Source organism: Balaenoptera borealis (assembly GCF_965194805.1).
Source record: "Balaenoptera borealis genome assembly, chromosome: 3".
Classification (NCBI taxonomy): Eukaryota; Metazoa; Chordata; class Mammalia; order Artiodactyla; family Balaenopteridae; genus Balaenoptera; species Balaenoptera borealis.
Genome location: NC_138866.1, coordinates 86,131,566 through 86,152,464, shown reverse-complemented (window position 1 = coordinate 86,152,464; position 20,899 = coordinate 86,131,566). Strand labels below are relative to the sequence as shown.

Here is a 20,899-nt window from a genome sequence, read left to right as displayed (position 1 = left end):
GTACATACAAGGGGAAGAGTTTAGTAGGCATTCGCATCCGTGAATTTGGAGCTGAGTCATCATTGTATTGTTGGTAGACAGGCCAGAATAAGTCAGGTAAGACTGGCCAGAGAAAGCATGGGAGAGTGAGGAAAGGAATGAGAACAGAGTCCTGGGAAATACTAATTTAAAAGGAATAGGCAGAGAAAGAGGAACCAAAAAACAAGTACAAATAGAAGTAGCTAAAGAGGTAGAATGAAAGGAAGAAAAAGTGACTTTATAGATTTTAGAGAAGAGATTTTCAAGAAGGGAGTGGTCAAAAATAATCATTTTATCATCTTATAGCATTATTTAAACATGTGTGCATTGCATACTGTCTCCCAGAGAGATTGTAAACTCTTTGAGGGAAGAGTCTGCCTTATACTTCTCCATATTTTCTCTGATAATTAGCACGATAAGGCATGAACAGGCTAGAGTAGGAAAGCAAATGTGCAGCACCTGTGCTGTAATTTCTCAATCCTGTGCCCATAGAGGACATTGCTGATAGGTCCTAGAACCTTTCCTCACTAAACCTGGGAATTAGCCTTAGTGGCTGCTTAAAACTGAGCTCCAGGCAACCACTACCAATCCATCAAAGTAGGCATGTGAGTGAGATAAAGTCAGTTTGATATTCCTGTCCTCTATAGATACCGGAAATTCGTGTATTTTTTTTTTTTTTAATTAATTAACCCATTTATTTATTTTTGGCTGTGTTGGGTCTTCGTTTCTGTGCGAGGGCTTTTTTTTTTTTCTTCTAGTTGTGGCACGCGGGGGCCACTCTTCATCGCGGTGCACGGGCCTCTCACTATCGCGGCCTCTCTTGTTGCGGAGCACAGGCTCCAGACACGCAGGCTCAGTAATTGTGGCTCACGGGCCCAGCCGCTCCGCGGCACGTGGGACCCTCCCAGACCAGGGCTCGAACCCGTGTCCCCCGTGTTGGCAGGCGGATTCTCAACCACTGCACCACCAGGGAAGCCCGAAATTCGTGTATTTTGATTATTGCCTTTTTGGTTTTCATTTTGGTAAACAGTGATACCATTATATAGCTATTTTTGCCTATAATTTTTAATTTCCTTGATCGCATATTGAAAGGTAATAGAAAATATCTAATTTCAAAAAACATGTAAGGCTACCCACTGCTATAATCATGTACCCAGAAGAGCTCCTAACCACTTCTTCCTCTAACCTACCTACTTCCTTACCTTTCTTCTGTTAGACAGGGAGTTACCTGTGTCCTCTGGGTTGGAATCCTTGCTGGGTTCTCAGCAGCCAAAGGTTGTGAACTTGTCCAGTAAAAAGATAATTTAACTTAGCTTAGGATAGAGGTTTCTTTCTTCTGATCTAGTACCACCTTTATTTTATTTTTTATTGAGATATGTATTCCCTGTAGAATGCACAGGTCTTAAATGTTCAGTTCAGTGACTTTGACAGTTATATGTAATCACTACTCAAAGCAAGATATAGAACATTTCCATTCCTCCAGAAAGTACCCTCCTAATTCCCACCTTTCTGAATTGAAATTTCTTGCCATTTAGGATTTTCCAACCATCACATGAGCATTATGTTATTGTGGCTTTTTTAAGTTCTTGTATCCATTTCTTCCTTACAGGAGACTGAAGAGCCAGTTGTAGAGTGTCAGGAGTGTGAAACTGAAGTTTCCCCTTCACAGACTGGGGGCTCTTCAGGTGACCTGGGGGATATCAGCTCCTTCTCCTCCAAGGCCTCCAGCTTACACCGCACGTCAAGTGGGACAAGTCTGTCAGCCATGCACAGCAGTGGCAGCTCAGGGAGAGGAGCCGGACCACTCAAAGGGAAAACCAGTGGGACAGAACCCGCAGATTTTGCCTTGCCCAGCTCCCGAGGAGGCCCAGGAAAACTGAGGTGCAGACAGGGTCTCCAGAGAGAGAGCCACAGCAGGGGCAGGGTTGCTGACGTTTTAATATCACGGGAAAAGGGGAGTAATGGGAAGTCCCCCCATCCTCCTTCTAGGATAAATCAACTCCTCTTCCTCCCCTTTCGTTCCTCTCCTGTTTTGGGTTTGCATGGGAGGTAGGGTGGAGCCCTCTGGGAGGCAGACTTCCTGAGAAACTGTAGAAAACAGGTGAGGGGACTTTGGGAAAGCTGGCACATGTTCCTGTCCCCCAGCCCCCATTTTCTGCAGCCTGTGAGTGTTTTGGTTGGGAGTACAGAAAGTTTGGGGTAGCGGCCCCAGCTTGACACATTCCCTAGCTTTTTGTTTTCCTCTACAGGTATCCAGAGCCTGAAGTACAAGAGAAGGCAGGGCACAAATGGATGTGCTGTCTTTGAGGGCAGCAGTAGGAAGCTTTGTCAGGAGGGAATAGACTTGCATATAGAAGGATGCCCTTTACTTGTTATCCTGTACTCCTGCTCCCAGCTATTGGGTGGTGGGTGTGTGGACCAGCTTCCTGCTGCCCTGGAGGCTCAGCACATGTTGGCCTGGCATGTAGTCTGAGGACCAAGGGGAGACTGTGAAGAAGGATCCAGTAGCAGGTGCTATCAGACTAACCTGTCTTCATTCTCTAGTCCTAGAAAAGGGGTCAGTCAGACAGGGACGCCAGTGTGTGAGGAGGATGGTGATGCGGGCCTTGGCATCAGACAGGGAGGGAAGGCTCCCGTCACGCCTCGTGGGCGCGGGCGAAGGGGCCGCCCGCCTTCTCGGACCACTGGAACCAGGTACCCGGGTAGTGTGAGACACACTCAGTCTATGACTTGTTCAGGAAAAAAGGGAGTAGAGAGAAGAGAGGGGAGTAGAGAGTATGTGGGGTGTCAGGAGGGAGAAGAGGGGCCCACACTGACCGGGGAGTGGGCAGGGTTCAGAGTGAGGCTGCTGAGACACCAGGCTTCTGCCTGTGATGGGTTAGCAAAGAATGGGCTGGAGACCCATGGACAAAGGAGTGGGAAAATTGGTAGGTAAGTACTGCTCTCTGCTAATTCTCACTGCCTTCTCCTTTCTCTTATCTCTCTTTAGGGAAACAGCTGTGCCTGGCCCCTTGGGCATAGAGGACATTTCACCCAGCATGTCGCCAGACGATAAATCCTTCACCCGTACCGTGCCCCGCGTGCCAGACTCCACCAGACGAGCAGACATGGGTGCTGGTGCTTTGCGTCGAAGCGACTCTCCAGAGATTCCTTTCCAGACTGCTGCTGGCCCTTCTGATGGCTTAGATGCCTCCTCTCCAGGGAACAGCTTTGTAGGGCTCCGTGTTGTAGCCAAGTGGTCATCCAATGGCTATTTTTACTCTGGAAAAATCACGCGAGATGTTGGAGCTGGGAAGTATAAATTGCTCTTTGATGATGGGTATGAGTGTGATGTGTTGGGCAAAGACATTCTGCTGTGTGACCCCATCCCACTGGATACAGAAGTGACAGCCCTTTCGGAGGATGAGTATTTCAGTGCAGGTAATAAAAGAGGCAAGACCTCTCTTAACACCTCTCCAATCCTCCAATACCAACAGCGTTCACTGCAGCCTGAGTACTTTTCTGTGTTCTCTGAAGTCAAATTTCATTCCTAACACTGGTTCCTCTCACCCCTGGCTTTTTTGTTCTTCTTTATTGCTTGTTTATTTTTGAATAAACTTCTTATTTTGGAAAAATTTTATATATACAGAAAAGTTGCAAAGTACAGAGTATTAATAGTATATAGAGTTCCCATGAAGCCCTCACACAGCTTTCCCCTTTCCCTGTTGTTAACATTTTATGTTAGCATGGTACGTTTGTCAAAACTAAGAAAACTACCTTGGCTCATCACTATTAACTAAATCCCCGACTTTTCTGGATTTCACCAGCTTTTCCATGTCCTTTTTCTGTCCCAGGATCCAATCCAGGATTACTGTATTGCATTTAGTCCTCATGTGTCTTCTTATTTTCTTTTTTTTTTTAAATAAATTTGTTTATTTTATTTATTTATTTTTGGCTGCGTTGGGTCTTCGTTGCTGTGCGTGGGCTTTCTCTAGTTGCGGCGCGCAGGCTTCTCATTGCGGTGGCTTCTCTTGTTGTTGACCATGGGCTCTAGGTGCACGGGCTTCAGTACTTGTGGCACGTGGGCTCAGTAGTTGTGACTCGTGGGCTCAGTAGTTGTGGCTCGCGGGCTCTAGAGCGCAGGCTCAGTAGTTGTGGCACACAGGCTTTGTTGCTCCGTGGCATGTGAGATCTTCCCGGACCAGGGCTCGAACCCGTGTCCCCTGCATTGGCAGGCGGATTCTTAACCACTGCACCCAGGGAAGCCCCCTCATGTGTCTTTTGTTCTCTGATTTGTAACAATTTCTGAATCTCTTCTTGTTTTTCATGACCTTGACAGTTTTGAGGAGTACTGGTCAGGTATTTTTTGAATGTCCTTCAGTTGGGTTTGTCTCATGTTTTCTCTTGATTAGATTGGCGTTATGGGTTTTGGAAAAGAATGCTGCAGAAGTGAAGTGCCTTTCTCAACACATTGTATGTGGGAGGGGAGTATGTGACATCCAAAGGGCATCTCTGCTGATATTAACCTTCATCATCGGTGAAGGTAGTGTTTGCCAAGTTTCTCCACTGTAAAGTTAGTGTTTTTCCCTTTCCATTTTCTTTTCTTTCACCACTGACTTGTAAACTTGCTACCTTTCTTGATGGGAACCTTAGGTAGGTGAGTGTGGCAAATATATTGAGATATTTTTGCTTAGGAGGAGGTTGTTAGTGCTGTGTTTGTATGTCTGCACACCCACCACTTACTCTCTGGTTTGGAAAAATGGTGCCTTTTTTTTTTTTTTTTTTTTTTTTAAACCAGTACAGTTCCCTGTACTGGTGATGGTGAGAGATTTCTGTCTGTTATGACTGTTTCATGTGCCCATTCTTTGAATATATTGCCTCTTTTCTGTGAGGTAATTTGGGAATACATGTTTGCATTGAGTTTACCATTTAAAAACATCCTTTTTCTGGGGGATTTTTTGGAACAAGGATTGGTATATAATGGGCAAAAATGCCTCTGTTGAAGTCTCTTCAGACTTTCTCGTGATTTGGACTCCTGAGTAGTTGCTGTTTGCCCCTTTATTTCATTGTTATATGGGCCACTTCACCTTCTAGTTCTGGATAACACTTAGCTCCATGTAGCATCAGTTAGTAGCACATGGATTGAGATCTTTTATGACCTGTGACTTACATAGTTTGTATCAAATGCATTTGTTCCTCTTTCTGGTGTAAAGCCTCTCTTGGAGGTGCACATTAGGCCCTCTTACGAGAGAGGCAGTTCTCTATCCTGAGTGAATTATGGCATACAGGGGAGGGGATTCTGTGTCCCATTTATTGAGGCTGTCTGCTAATGTTAACACTAGACTGCTTCTAGTTCTAGTAGCTCGTCATTAGTGTGAAGTGTATTGTTGGCCTTGGGCTTCTTTGTGCTCTTGAGGGGTCTTTTTGATTTAGAGATTTAAGCCAGGAGATGAACAAGCAAGGGGAAAGAGAGTAGTTCTGTGGCATAGGTAAGGGAGAGAACCAAGGCCTGCTTTCTCCTCTATCTTTTTTTTTTCCCTTGGTGCATGCTCTGGGTTTCTTTTAGCCCTTCATTTAAGCACAGGCTAATGGGAGAGAACAAATGAACCCTTCTGTTCATAGGAATGAGAAAGTATTCACATTAGTGCCCTGTTTTTATATCATATGTGTGTTGCATTTATGTTTATATTTATATATGTATCTTTTTCATAGGATTGGAAATGGGTCTTGCCCAAGATCACACAGCTTGGTGGTAGCAGAATTAGGCCTAGGCTCAGGTCTCCTGAATTCCAGCCCAGTTTCCTTTTATACCCCACATCGTGTTCCTTCTAATCTAGAGGCCTTATCTTGAGGTTCTGAATCAGAACAAGAGCAGAAAAGTAGATAATAAGGAGGGAAGATTAGGGAGGAGAGGCAGGATTTATTTTTTTCCTTTCTCTGCTCTGTATCTCTATTTTGATTTTGCTACACAGACACATGCTCTCTCTCTTTGAATGATGTCATCTTTCATCTACAACTTAACTCAAGAATTATCACCCAGCCTCCAAAGAAACCAAGAAGGGAAGGTTTAGTAAAGTTGTAATGGGACTGTTTAACAAACCACATGCCGTTTCACTTCAAGAACCATTTGAACCGCTAACAACCCGCAAAGGCTGGCTTTAGGAAGCTTTATTTTATAACTAAAGGGCTCCTTCTGCTGAGAAACTTCACGTTCCCGTCCCTGGGTGGTGTCTACAGGTACCCTAGGTGGAGGCGGTGTCTGGGATTGACAGCCAGGGTTCTGTTCAGCCCTCACGGCAGTCCTGTGTTGTAGCTGCTCTAACTCCCTGACTCAGGCCTGCTCTGAGAGGATGCTGAGCAGCGTAAACAGCGAGCCGCTTCTATGCTTCCTTCTGCCAGGAGTGGTGAAAGGGCATAGGAAGGAGTCTGGAGAGCTGTACTACAGCATTGAAAAGGAAGGCCAGAGGAAGTGGTATAAGCGAATGGCTGTCATCTTGTCCTTGGAGCAAGGAAACAGACTGAGAGAGCAGTACGGCCTAGGCCCATATGAGGCAGTGACGCCCCTCACCAAGGCAGCAGATATCAGCTTAGGTAAGACCTTTGCTTCCTGAACAACCAACTGCCTCTGGACCCTGGCCTGCTTGTGGTAGGAGGAGTGGTTTTTAGAGTAGTCAGTAATGCTTCCCTGAATCTTAGCATTCCTTTGTTGTTTATGAGATGGTAACGAGCCAGTTTTTTTGGAGCCACTGCATAGCTCTATTTTCTTGCCAGGACCAAATAGTAAGTCCTCAGATTTTTTTTTGGCCTCCCCAGTTCTATAAGGGACCCAGCACATTTTAGTCATGGCAGACACTGAAACAGAAAATATGGTGGCCTTAAAAGAGGCTTCCTGCCCCCATGGGAGGTGGGGGAAAGGGTGTGGCGGTCTCTGAATCAGGCTGTGCCCAGCTTCTTGGCGTTCAGGGCCTCAGACCATGGGAGTTGACTCACCTTCGGCTTATCCTCCCATAGACAACTTGGTGGAAGGGAAACGGAAGCGGCGAAGTAACATCAGCTCCCCCGCCACCCCCACTGCCTCCAGCAGCAGCAGTACAACCCCTACCCGAAAGATCACAGAAAGCCCTCGTGCTTCCACCGGAGTTCCCTCAGGCAAAAGAAAACTTCCCACTTCTGAGGAGGAACGGTCCCCTGCCAAGCGAGGCCGGAAATCTGCCACTGTGAAACCTGGTGAGTGCTCCCTTTTGCCTCATCCTCCCTCGGACCACAGCGAATGCAGGGTCAGCTGCTGCAGAGACGGAGCTCGATACACGCAATGGCTCCTCCGTCCCGGTTACACAGCTGGAGTCCTGCATAAGCCTCCGTCTCCTAGCAGAGTCCAGTCGGGTAGATAGGAAGCCGGGTCTTGACTGGCAACATCCACTGACCCCTGTGTTGCTTCTAGGAGGGAGAGGAAATGTAATGCATTTTGAGCAGATTCAAAATAGGTGAAATTTTTCTTAGACCTCTTCCTTTTCCTGGCACCATCTTCCTCCGGAAGCCCCGCTCCCCTCTCCCTTGTGCTCAGGGCCCTTTGGCTTTCCCCGATGTCCTATTGAAAGCCAGTACCTTGGCTTGTATCTCGCCTCTCCCTACCTACCCCCAAATAACCCCTTTCTAGTCCCTCAAGTCATATTAATAGAGGAGTTCAATCCATTTATTGTTTACTGGGTCTCTAGTGTGACCCAGGCCCAGCCACTGTGGCTTCTGGAGACACAGAGGTAAAGTCCTCAGAGTCTGCCCCAAGGGCGCTTTCTGAGTCTCGCAAACTGAGGAAGTTCATTGGTTGTTACATCGTCCTGGCACCAGAGCTGCTTTTGTTTCCTGTGTATTTGAGTTGTGTCATCTGCATATCTATCTAACGCCTCTGCTGTGTTTCAGGGTATGTGAGGCATGGAATTAAGTGCGTCATACATCCTACCTCATATAATCCCTACGAGGTATAGGTGCTAGAATTCATTTTCTAGTTGAAGAATCTGAGGCACAGAAAAGTTGGCTAACTTTCCCAAGGTGACACGGTAATCCAGAATTCAGACTCAGGCAGTCTCACTTTGAAGTCCAGGCTTATACATGCTACATCAGACTGTTCTCTTGCTGCTGGTTTTATTTTAGGGAGGCATGACCTGTCTGTCATCTTAGCCTCCTAATGAGCCTACGATTCAGCTTCTCCAAGTCAGGTATTTGTTTTCTTCTCGAGGATTTATTGGGGCACTCCGAGCATGGGTGTTCTGGACTGGCTGATTCACTTACCTACTCCCCGGTGTTGGAAACTGGGGCAGTGGAAGCAGGCTGTTTTGATATTGTTCCATCAACATGTAAAAACACTTTATTACAAAGTTCTGTGCACTGTTCTGGTGAGGGTCAGGGATCGGGTGGCAGTATCTGCTGGGGACATTTCTTGGTGAACCCACTTTTTCAAAGGCTGCTTCAAAATATCACATATCCTGGGGAAATCAGGGCACTGGGCAGAGAAAGTGGGCTGAAGATTTCCAAACATTTTTCACTTTTACTTTATCTTTGTATTAGAATCACCTTTTCTGCAGATGACCTCAGAAGTATTTGGTTTGGCTGTATAAAAGCAATACTAGTTGATTTTCACTTATGAAAATAATGTATACATTGTCATGACTGTAAAACTTAAATACATAGAACTTTTCTGCACTGCAAACTTGTTCCTAGGTCGTTGGCCATAGGATTGGTCTTTGGTTTATAGCTCAAAAAAGTTCATCAGGACACTGCCTGCGCATCCCATCGTGCCCAGGAATGGTCTGTACCCTATGCCTCTGTCCTTCCCAGGTGCAGTGGGGGCAGGAGAGTTTGTGAGCCCCTGTGAGAGTGGAGACAACATGGGTGAACCCTCTGCCCTGGAAGAGCAGAGAGGGCCTCTGCCCCTCAACAAGACCTTGTTTCTGGGCTATGCCTTTCTCCTCACCATGGCCACAACAAGTGACAAGTTGGCTAGCCGCTCCAAATTGCCAGATGGTCCTACAGGAAGCAGCGAGGAAGAGGAGGGTAAGGCCCTAAGAAGCCCTGGGGGCTCTAACACGTGTACTTCCTTCCTTTCCATTCACTTTATGAACCATCTGTAGAGGAGGAAGGGCAAGTGGCAACTGGAATCATGGTCAGGGAAAATTAATTTAACCCTGCTTCTTGGTTTATAGACTATTCTCACAGAATTCCTTTTAGTGATCAGTTCCTCAAAACAATCCTGTGAGGCAGATGGGAGATAGATGTTACCCATTTTATAGACGCGGAAACAAGCTTGGAGAGGTCAAATAATTGCTTTTTATCCACGATAATGGTAGACTTGGGACTTAGAACCCAACATTCACTTTACCTACTACAATCAATCATCCACGTCAGTCAGGTTTCTGAATGCCCTGCCATCCTTCCCATTTGTGTTCTAGGGGCTAGAGTGAAGTTCATTCTTTTGAGGTCTGTGTGTAAGACTGGGAATGTGAGGTACCCAGTGTCCCAGGGTGATTTCAGAGAAAGAGCCCCTAGGCCTTTTCAACTCTTGTGTTTCAACCTTAAACTAAACCTACACACTTCTATGTTGTCTGTTACTTAGGGTTTGAGTAGACTGCAATGGGGAGAGGTAGAAATTATTTGAACTGTCTAAAGAGTGTGTGATCTAGGAGAGAAAACTGGGCAGGTACAAATATACATTGTAATATAAGTGACTGACAGCAGTGCAGTACCCAAATGTGTCTGCAAAGACTAACAGTCCCAATGGAGTGATGTTCTACAAGTTAGAGTTCTGACTAATGCTGAGTCTTGCAAGAGGGAATCGAATCAGGGAACATCGTTATCATAAAATAGCACCAACTGCAGATCTGTGATGGTTGGCGCTTCAGGTATGTGGATGATTTTCTTTTTTTTTCTTTTAAATTTATTTATTTTATTTTTGGCCGTGTTGGGTCTTCATTGCTGTGCGCGGGCTTTTCTCTAGTTGGGGAGAGGGGGGCCGCTCTTTGCGGTGCACGGGCTTCTCATTGTGGTGGCTTCTCTTGTTGCGGAGCACGGGCTCTAGGCGCACGGGCTTCAGTAGTTGTAGCACACAGGCTCAGTAGTTGTGGCTTGCGGGCTCTAGAGTGCAGGCTCTGTAGTTGTGGTGCACGGGCTCAGTTGCTCTGCGGCATGTGGGATCTTCCCAGACCAGGGCTCAAACCCGTGTCCCCTGCATTGGCATGCGGACTCTTAACCACTGTGCCACCAGGGAAGCCCCTGATTTTCTTAATTAACCAAAACTATATCTCACCAGCTACAGATACGTGGAGATCTGTTCAGGGACATGGGAAGGGTGGTCAGGGAGTTGCAGTTGAGGTTTATACTATCTGGAAGGTGCACAAACAGTTGTGAGTATTGAGGCTTTAGGGTGTGGGAGCAGGTGTAGAGTGGGGGGGGGGTTTCAAGATTAAGTGTGGATCAGGCCTAGTTTGTCAGACAGAATTCAGATAGGTACAGTGGGAATTGAGGTGTGTGAGGAGTTTCCTAGCCAAGAATGTAGTTTGATCATAAGGGATTGGGAGTCCCTTGAGGATTCTGTGAAGAGGTGTGTCATGGTATCAAAACAGTGTTCATGGTCTGGTTTTGCTTTCACAATATTGATGGACTCTAGTCTTTATTCTTCAACACACTCCTAGCCCTTTCCTAGACCAGGACTTCACAAAGCAGCTCTATAGATGTTTTATTTGTTGATCCGTACAGCATGTCTAAGAAAGCTGGCTTTGGTATGAAATGCAGACTGTCAAATTCCTTAAAAATCTGTGAGCCTGTGTGAGATTTAATAAACCTGAGAATCCCCTCCATTCCCCTTTGCAGATATATCAAATGTTTTTAGTCCCATTCTTGTAACCATGAGTGAGGGGAGGTAGGTTTTGTCTAAATGAGGAGGAATTTGGACAGTTTTTTAGAGGGATCTCCATGTTTCTTATGGAACGTATGGTTATGGTGAATATGTCTGCTTTATGTTGCTCCTTCATCCTTAGACATTGCCCCAGCAGTACCAAAATCCTTTGATATTTTTGGTATTTGAGAATGTTTAAAGGTTCCTCTATCTCAAGAAGCCCGAGACGTTTGTATTAGAACGGTCCTCCACAGAATTACAGTTTTTAAGAAACTATGTGGTATATCTTGCAGATAAATGGGAATCTCTTTTATTTATATCAGGAGCTCAGTAAAATATTTGAATCAATCTTGTGAGACATATTTAGTAACAAGTTAAGAATATGGCACCTAGTCTTGTTAGGTGGCACACCATCAGGGACCCATCAGCCACAGGGATGGACTCCAGAGTTAGGTTTTAGTACCTTCATCCCTGATTTAGATGATGGAATTAAAAACCTGTTCATTTTAGCCTCTGGTTGGCAGGGCCACTCATGAAGTCAAAAGTAAAGAAAATTCAATCCAAACTAACTGAGAAAAATTAGAGAAAGGGACTGCCTAGACAGGGTAATATTTGATTACACAAATGCAGGAAATATAGATGGGGATTAAAATCTAAACAGGTTGGGACTAGAAACGGTCCTGGATTAAGTTAGACATAAAATAGAAGTCTTGAGACAAATAAAGAGCTGTGTGGGGCCTTGGCAGTGACTCAGCGGTAGAGTGCTGGTACTGAAAATTGTGGCATGATATATTGATATGGGCCGAGGATGCCATGGCAAAACTGAGAAATAGTCTTGCTGTATTCTGAGTTTCTTATAACCATTTAGAGTTTCCAGTTTGAGCTATCATTTTGAGAAGAATGTGGAGGATGCTGAGTCAAGAAAAGAGCAATGAACGTGAAGAGGCTGGCCAGTCACACCTAAACAGAGGCCTGAGTTTGGGGCATCAGCACTGCCTGAGCAGCTCCAGCAGCAGGGAGGGCACCAGAGAGCAGGGCGCTGGGCCGTCTCCTCTGGGGGTCTGCTCCAGCAGGTTTTACTACCGGTATGAGGGGGAAGGGAGTGGTCCTGGCACTGCACTTTTATACATTTGGTTGGGTTTTTTATTGGTGATAAGTTCATTAGAGCTTAATTTCTCCAACTTCCTAATTAAGTAAAATCTTTTTTTTAATGTGTTATTTATATATGAGAGGAGCAGCTGATGAGAAAACAAGCTCAAATTAGATATTGGTCAAAAGAAGCAATTTCTAATTGCCTAGGGTCATTACAGCTTCAGCCTCATCTCTCATAACTTCTACTTCACCCTCAAGACTATAGAGCAGTCATTGATGTTCAGCGTCCTGAGGTACTTCAACACCATCAAAGGTAGATAGTTTTCAATAAAAGGTTGAATCAGGATTTTCTGGCTAACGTTCACTTTAATTAGTTGAATTTTAGAAACCCTATTTTCTTTGAGCATTTTGGTTTATCAAAGATTTAGTGTATAAGGGGGTAAAATGCTGATGAAGGGCAAATTTGAAGGCTTTATTATAAAAAGTGCTAATCAGTCATTCTTCATCTCCACAGAAGGCAGAATTAGAGGAAATAGGCTTAGTTTGCAGAAGGAGAGATTTAGGGTAGACATAAGGAGGAACTTCCTGATGGTAAGGGTTACTCAAGTTGGAGTACAGCACTGTGGGAAGTGGGTGCTGGTCCATCCCTGTGCACAGTCCCATGACTCATTCTTAGTGTAGAAACCTTTGATGTTTTCAGATGTAGGACCTGCCTCCATTTCTCATCTTCCTCCACCCCTCCTGCTCTTTCCCTTCTTTTGGCAGCATTTTATAGGCCTCAAGACAGATCTCTTTCTGACCCATGGGGAAGCCCTTCACCTGTGTCTTTGGGGTACAATGCTGTGGAGACAGCTGGGGAGTAGAAAAGGGGGCAGTAAGAAGCAGGCATAAAGTAGCAAATAAAAAACCAGCTGGTAGTAACTATTATCGTGGTTATGTCTCTTTAATAGAATTTTTAGAAATTCCTCCTTTCAACAAGCAATACACAGAATCCCAGCTTCGAGCAGGAGCTGGCTATATTCTCGAAGACTTCAATGAAGCCCAGGTGAGGAGTTTCTTTGTGTAGATTCCCAAAGGGGCAGTGATGAGAAGAGTCCACTTGCTGTACCGAGAAGGCGGCTGATAGGGGCCGGGGACAATGGATACAGTCGCTAGAGATTTCAGGAACTGGGAAACTGCCAAAACATTGTTGCATGAAACAGAATTTTTACTGTGTACAAGGAAGAGAAGTTAGAACCTTGGGTTACTTAATAGCTGTGGTTCTGTTGCTGGGAGAAAAGCAGATTAAAATTGGTGTTTAATAGCAATCCCTATTACAGTGTTGGCTAAATACTTGGGGTTTGGTTGTCCCTTGAGGATTTAGGCCCCTAGAAAGCTGCAGGTGAGGCAGGGAGATTATCTAGGGAAGCTACTTGGGCTTTTTAGTGAGAGAAGAGGCTTTGGGCAGAAGGACAGACTCAGTCACATTTTGGATAGTATATGGAAGTGTTCAGATCTGTTCTCTATGACTCATTAAGGCTGCTATTCAGGGGCTTTCCCCAGAAGTCACTAGACCCGTGGGTGCCGTTCCTTTTCTTCCAGTGTAATACAGCCTACCAGTGTCTCTTAATTGCGGATCAGCATTGTCGAACCCGGAAGTACTTCCTGTGCCTTGCCAGTGGGATCCCTTGTGTGTCTCATGTCTGGGTCCATGATAGTTGCCATGCCAACCAGCTCCAGAATTACCGCAATTATCTGCTGCCAGCTGGGTACAGCCTCGAGGAGCAAAGAATTCTGGATTGGTGAGTAGCTGAGAGCCCATCTAGAACGGCAGACAGGAAGACAGCAAGCTTCCAGGGGGGTAGAATCTAGGAGAGTAAATATTTCTAGAAACTAGAATGATCATAGGATAAATTACAGAATTTGAGTGGGTTTGAGATTATTTTAGCAGTTCATCTAGTTTGTTATCCTAGAGTATATTGGTTAGGGACCTTTTGAAAACGTGTGAGATTTTCATGTAGATTCAATATTCTCAGCTTGTTTTAAGCAACATGTTTAAAAATACAGGCTCAGGAGCATGATTTGGCTTATACTTGGCCTCAGGAAAAACATGGAAATCAGAAGGGGTAGATGAGAAGGTCAGGATCCCAGAAAAGACACATCATTCAGAGAAAGAGGGAAGCGGGGGTGGGGGGTGGGGGTGATACCCTAATGCAGGGCTATTGAAAGCAGTCAGCTGTACCTGCGTCCCTTTGCAGAAAGGCTGTCATTGGCTATTATCTGTCGTGCTGTTTCTCTGACTCCTTCGTAGGCAACCCCGTGAAAACCCTTTCCAGAATCTGAAGGTACTCTTGGTATCAGACCAACAGCAGAACTTCCTGGAGCTCTGGTCTGAGATCCTCATGACTGGGGGGGCAGCCTCTGTGAAGCAGCACCATTCAAGTGCCCATAACAAAGGTACCTGGAAAGTGTGTGTGTGTTGTTATTGCTCCAAGGATGTCCATGACCCGTGGCACTTAGGCCTTGTGGTCTAAGTCTCAGTTCTGATAGGGTGACCTTACCCGTGTTTCTAAGAGAAGAAGAGTACCACCTTCAAGAGGTGAGCCAACATGAGTGACACACCGGGCTGTTTATGCTTCTCCTGGTGTCCACTGGTATACCTGCTAAACTCAAGGCCAGCATATAGTGATTGTGACTTTTCACTTTTGGTTGTGATCAGTGCCACTGTGTTTGACATGAAGGGCTTTAGTTTGGGCAGAGCGGGATATACTGGTGAGAAGGCTCATCTGTCTTTTTACTGGAGGGCTAAATTGAGTCTCCTTTCCTCACTCACCTTCCCCTGCTTCCTGCAGATATTGCTTTAGGGGTATTTGATGTGGTGGTGACGGACCCCTCGTGCCCAGCCTCGGTGCTGAAGTGTGCTGAAGCATTGCAGCTGCCTGTGGTGTCACAAGAGTGGGTGATCCAGTGCCTCATTGTTGGGCAGAGAATTGGATTCAAGCAGCATCCAAAATATAAACACGATTATGTTTCTCACTAAGGATACTCGGTCTTAACCGGTTTTATTCCCTGGTGTTGTGGAGACTGTGTTTTAACCAGGTTTTAAATGTGTCTTGTGTGTAACCGGATTCCTTGCATGGATCTTGTATATACTTTTATTTGCTGGACTTTTATGATAAAATAAATGTTGAATCTCTGGTTGTAGTAACTGGGATTTCTTCATCCATTTCTTTGAGCTTAATCATCTCAACAAATAGCAAGACAAACATAGTACCTTCTCTGCAGTTTTCAACGGGCTTGTTCATTGTAGAAGGACAGCTAGCCAAGGAAAATAACAAGGAGTGAATTTTTTTAAAGTTTTCTGTGGTATCATTGTCAAAAGATTAACCTGGGCTGTCTAAAATTCAGCACTTTCAAAAACCTGATGTTACAATAGGCCCAAATTTATAGTTGTGGCAGAAGTTGAGTGGGATTGGGCACAGCTCTTTTAGTTTTCTGGCAATGAAAAAAAAAAAATCTCTCTTTAGAGTTGAGCTCACTAACAGCTGACCTGTGGGTACTGTACTCTCAGAGCCAAAAGGGAAAAGGACCAATTGTTGTGAAAGGGTGGTGATTATAAACTGGACGACTTGCTGCAAGGATAAACATGAGAAACAGTGATGACACTTGGAAATGTTTGTTAGAAGCTCTAGCCAGAGGTCCAAAATTTTATTACTGTTACTGTCACAGTTGCTGGAAGCTGTTCCTTCTGTACTCCTGGCATCATCCCTGTTGATGTCCTCTCATTCTCTGAAGTGGGCTTAAATATCTTTTTTTTCTGCCAAATAGTAAATATTTTAGGCTTTGTGGGCCATTTGGTGTGCCACAACTACTCATCTTTGCTACGACAGCATGAAAGCAACTGTAGACAATAGGTAAGCAAATGAGTGTGACTGTGTCCCAATAAAACTTTATTTACAAAAACAGGTGGCTGGCCATAGTTTGCTAACCTCTGCTCCAGAGGAAGCAGTGGAAGGGGTCATCTTTAGCTGGCAATTACAGGGCATAAGGGTGTATAGTATGTGGTGGAAGATGTAGAGATGAGGACCAGATTGAGTGGCTACACACGAGGCCAGAATGCTGCATTCTTTTTCAGTTTGGAGGGGGTAATTCAATGAGTATTTTGGTTCACACTGATATGAGATTGATGGTTATCAGTGATGGTTGGGCCAGATTACTCCTGTGGTCCTTCTAAGATGGGATAATTAGACCTGCATCTTTCAGTATTCGAAATCTAACAACTTTTTTTCTTTAGGACCTTTTTTCTTTGTTAAAAAATACTTTGAATACATTGTCAATAGCCAGAATTATTACCCTCTTACCAATCTGAAATAATTGGAAGTTACTGGTAAAATTCTTCAGATTCACAGTTTTAAAGATCCTTAAGGATAGGAGACGCTCAGTTTTAATTTCTGAAAGAGGAAAGGAGGTCTATGGGGTGTGGGGAAGCCTGTCTTACCTGGTGCCTTTCTTGCTCAGTGGTAACATCCAGAATTTGACTTATTAATAAATGTAATTCCTTTTTCACATGAGCCATTTAACGTTCTGATCTGTATAGCTTACTGCTGTGTCTCTCCCAGTTTGAACAGTACCTAGGCACATAAGTGCTCAGTAAATGAACATATCCGACGAATGTTCTCAATGTAACAGATCCTGCATGGTCAGCAGAGGGAGGGCTGACGCCACAAGTCCTCCTTGGTGGATGAGTTAAGAACTCCCCTAAGGTGGGGCAGGTGCCCCTTCCACATGGGAAGGAGGGGGGAGGATTTGTATCCATGGATGTTCAATAACTGCTTCTAGGAGAAAAGGTAGAGCTTTTCCAGTAGCTGCAGACATACATACAGTGTCTGGCCAGAGAATGGGACGTTTGTTTTGAATCTTCTGTTACAACGCAGGGGATTGACTGACTTAGTTTGTGGACCAGAAATTCTCACATCCCGAAACTGCAAAAGAAAAAAAAGAGTTGCATCAAAATATCATGCTTTCCCAAGATTTTCTTCAAAGAAATATGAATCAGGGCAACCTGTGATCTAGACAATCTCATCTTAAAACTCTTCTTGCTAATAAAATCACTTAGGAGAAATCTGCTTGACATTTCAGAGAGAAAAAGCAGAATAATAAATTGCTTTTTTGAATGGGACAGACTTCTGAGAGAAGACATCTACCACTGAGTCTCACTACTAGATTTTTAAAAAGTTTGGAGTGAGAAGGAGCAGTCCCTTCCTTTCAGAGGCAAAAGCTGGGGGGCAGGGAGGCTGGGGTGGGGTACACTAAGGCTGCACGGCCGGTTCGCGTCACGCTAGGGACTGACACCCTGCCTCAGCGCCAGGAGTGTTGGTGCTTTACTCTGATGATGACTTTGACTGCAAAATAATCTTCACTGATGATCAGACACAGCCCTTTCTCTGCTGAGCCTTACTTTCCTTGTTTATAAAAGGAGGGTATTTGGACTAGATGATGGCTAAAGTCTCCTTCCAGCTCTGGAATTCTACAACTCATTACAAATCTCCACACACACAGTCCACTGAGTGCCCCAAAGGCGGCTGTTCCTACCTGCCCAGAGTGCCACCAGCCTGGGTGTAATATTTGTTATAATCTAGTCGTAACAGTAGTTGAGCCAAATCCGAGTTGATCTGATGATTGCGAACACTGGAGAGAATCTTGAATAGGAGTGAAGACTGGCGGCTAAAACCCTGCAGAGAGAAGGACTCAAGCTGTCATTCCTCTTAGACTTACCAGCTATCCATGTGGAGTGAGGGGGCAGGGGAGATTCCCTGGAAAAGTCTTGCTGAAAATTCTACAGTACCAGCTGGCCTTCCCCATTCCCATTTCTGTTAGCTCCTAAAATGACTTCTTCATACCGAGTCCACAGAATGCATGACTTCCTATGAAAGTACTCTCATACTCAGTAGGAATTTAGCAGCCAGCTTCAAATTAATATATTCTGTTGTGTACTGGGGTTGGGGAGAGCCTGTGTTTTCGTTACAGGCAGATAATTATAATCTCAGTGAAATAGAGGGTTAGTTCAAGGAAGTAAGGAGGTTGGATGTTAGAAAGTAAGAACAAAGCCAGTGCATATTTGGTGGGCTGAATAAACTATTCAGGGCTGAATTATATTTGAACGCTCAGGCAGCACATAATTATCTGCTTTAAAGACCGATACCAGCATTTTTTATCTTTGTATCTTATTATTTCTGTGTGTATGTATTGGGGAAATGTTTTAACTGACTCAGAGGAAAAGATCACGATTTCCCATCTACAAAACCACCCCTGTCCTTTGGACAGGGCTGCTTACTTCCAGTGGCCAGGCTGACTTACCTTCACCAGGATGCTCAGCTGGGCGGCCCCACGTTCATCCAGTGGGCCCAGGTTCTGACTGACCAGCGAGCAAAAGCTGTGGCAGAGATCTAAGATTTCATTCAGGCAGTGAAACACCTAGCCAGGAAACACAGTTGACATTAGGAGAAAAAGGAAGATACACCTGTGAAATTAAAGATTTGGGAAAATAAGAGCCAACCTATTCCCATTCTCTACATCTGACCTCAGGAGAGACAATGCAAGTCCTGCCAGCCCCTCAAAATGCAACGTGTAAAACACTCTTCCCTTCCAGGCAAAGACACTGTCATTCTTAGTCACCCTGCACGAAACCTCCACTCGAGCCACATTAAACTAGTCGTTGTCTCTGGGACCCACCGAGTGTGCTCCCACCTTGAGCTTTGCTTTCAGTGTTGTTCCCTGTGCCTGGGATACTCTCCTTAATACCAGCTTGAGTCCTACTCCCAATGGCACGCTCCCTTCCCCACCACAGCCTTTAGCGACCCCTTGCTTCCCTCTCTTCTATATTTACCTGTACTGTTTACTTGGCGTTTGTTCAGGCCGTCTGTGTTGTTACTGATCTGTGATGTATGTAAGTCCTGTTTCTCCAACTAGATTGTGAGCTCCTTAAGGGCAGAGCCATGACTTATACCTCTTTGTATCCCCAGTGCCTTGCATACAGTAAGCACTCAATAAATATTTAATGACGATCACCTGCTCTGATATTCTGTTTTCCCCACGGATGCACTCATACCGTACAAGGACAGTCTACCTGTGACAGTGGTTCTTGGTTGTTTTCAATTCACAGAACCCTTTGGAGTGGCGTCTACAGAACTCACTCTCCCTTAAAAATAACAGCCCCAAATACCAGAACAAAAGAGTGTGGCACAACTGAGGAATAACAAGTAGCTCCCATCAAAGATAAAGCGTAACTGTTCTATTAGAAACTACAAGGGGTCATTTTCATCTTCCTGCTTTTTCATCCTTGAACTGGAATCAGCTTGTGAGCTTTCAAAGATTGGTGCCTGGGTTCTAATTTAAGTGCCCTGGGTCCTAGATTCTTTTAAAGCTCCCAGATGATTCCCACGTGGGTCCAAGGCTGAGAATAACTTCCCTGAGGGAGATACACAACATACGTACGTACATATGTACACACACACACACAGAGGGAGACACTGCTGTAGTTGTCTGTGAAAACAACTTACAAACTGGTCGATCCTGATCCACAAGATTTCTAAGAAAGTAAATTCTACATGCTTTTCATTAGTCTTTCTGTGGTGTCAGAAAGGTTTTTAAAAATTTCTTTAAATCCTTCCTTCTGAGGGTTAAGCATATATTCTTTCATCTGTAGCTGCTCACCACATCCTATGATATAGTATTTCAGAAATTCAAAGACATTTAAGTTCCGTTTTAGTATTCCCTCTTAGTTTTGCTTTGTAAGTTGTTAAAAATGTTTAAAGACAGAGATTGAAAAGTTGCTTAATGATAGTTCCATATCCTGGCAAGTGCCTAAGGGAACAGTCAGGCTAGAAGCAGTCTGAGGAAACCAACCAGCCCTACTTACAGGTTTCAACAAGATAAAGGACTGGGCCAGCAAATTGCTCAGGAAGTGGTCATGAGCCAATCGGATGCTTTCAAAGTCTCGGGTAGAATTGATTTGATGAAGCAGCTGTGAGAACTGAGATTCCAGCACGTCAACCTGGTAGACAGTTGCACAAATAATTTTAGTACCTTGCATAGTCTAAGTACTCAAGAACATCAGATGCCTCAGAGGATGAAACAGAAACTCTTTGCCCCCACTCACCTTCCTCCTATCCAAGCCCCTTTAAAGCTGAACGAAGACCCCTTTATGTTGCCTCGCCTTGTAGGAAGTCATCTGCCTACTTCCTGACGGCCTCCAATGTCTTGGCAGATCTCACCCCCCACAGCCCCATCCCCCTCACGCCACATCCCCTCCGCCGACTGACTTGGTTCAGTCCTATGGGATTCCAGAAGTTACGGCAAACTATAAAATAAGGGTCAACAATAATTAAATACTGCATTGCTGATAAGGACTTCAACTCCTCGTTCTCCTTCATCCACTTATTTCCACTACCCTCGAAAATGCCTCCCAAGAAACATGCCTAGTGATACAATCCATGAATCTTCTCAAACTCCAGTTTTTCACCAAATGCAGGATTCCTCTTCAATGACTCCTGCCAACCTCCTGGACTCTTTATCACACCCCTTCCCCTTCTACTCATCCCTCGACACAGACCTGGAGGTAGTACTGAAGATTATCCACCAAGAAGGCCATGTGATTTCTTAGGCGCCACTTGACTGCGTCGGTCTGGTTGGACTTGAGGTGCTTGCGCTGCATCTGTAGGGCCCAGCAGTGCTGCAGCTCAGCTTGTACCCGGCGCACACTCAGCAAGTACTTGAAAACAACATTGTACCTTGACAGAAACACCAGACTATTCAAGATAAAAACTTCACCCCCCTCAAGCCCCACCCACGTGACAAACCCTAGGACTCTGTGCCACCCATTTCTCCACAAAAGGCAGGAAGGATATAAGTGTGGCTAGAGATGTGAACAGATAAACTGGTTTATTT

General features: G+C 44.9%; 2 protein-coding genes across 12 annotated transcripts in view; one reads left to right on the top strand and one right to left on the bottom strand.

Moving 5' to 3' along the window:
- TP53BP1 (tumor protein p53 binding protein 1) overlaps positions 1-15,161 on the top strand; it is a 70,269-nt gene extending 55,108 nt beyond the window's left edge. For 9 of the 11 annotated variants that reach the window (XM_082388685.1, XM_082388683.1, XM_082388688.1 and 6 more), the window contains 10 exons: positions 1,628-1,899; positions 2,563-2,712; positions 3,008-3,438; positions 6,397-6,588; positions 7,009-7,224; positions 8,830-9,045; positions 12,925-13,019; positions 13,556-13,755; positions 14,265-14,410; positions 14,806-15,161. In XM_082388685.1, coding sequence (XP_082244811.1) covers positions 1,628-1,899; positions 2,563-2,712; positions 3,008-3,438; positions 6,397-6,588; positions 7,009-7,224; positions 8,830-9,045; positions 12,925-13,019; positions 13,556-13,755; positions 14,265-14,410; positions 14,806-14,993 — 2,106 coding nt within the window. In that variant the 3' untranslated portion in view covers positions 14,994-15,161. The remainder of the gene's footprint in view (positions 1-1,627; positions 1,900-2,562; positions 2,713-3,007; positions 3,439-6,396; positions 6,589-7,008; positions 7,225-8,829; positions 9,046-12,924; positions 13,020-13,555; positions 13,756-14,264; positions 14,411-14,805) is intronic. The other 2 variants (XM_082388682.1, XM_082388686.1) reach the window with 1 other exon arrangement.
- A 719-nt stretch (positions 15,162-15,880) lies between these two features.
- The window catches only part of TUBGCP4 (tubulin gamma complex component 4), a 46,309-nt gene continuing 41,290 nt past the window's right edge, over positions 15,881-20,899 (bottom strand). The window contains exons 14-18 of the mRNA XM_082388767.1: positions 20,565-20,742; positions 19,872-20,006; positions 18,311-18,427; positions 17,546-17,685; positions 15,881-16,935 (exon numbers count right to left, since the gene is read on the bottom strand). Coding sequence (XP_082244893.1) covers positions 16,923-16,935; positions 17,546-17,685; positions 18,311-18,427; positions 19,872-20,006; positions 20,565-20,742 — 583 coding nt within the window. The 3' untranslated portion in view covers positions 15,881-16,922. The remainder of the gene's footprint in view (positions 16,936-17,545; positions 17,686-18,310; positions 18,428-19,871; positions 20,007-20,564; positions 20,743-20,899) is intronic.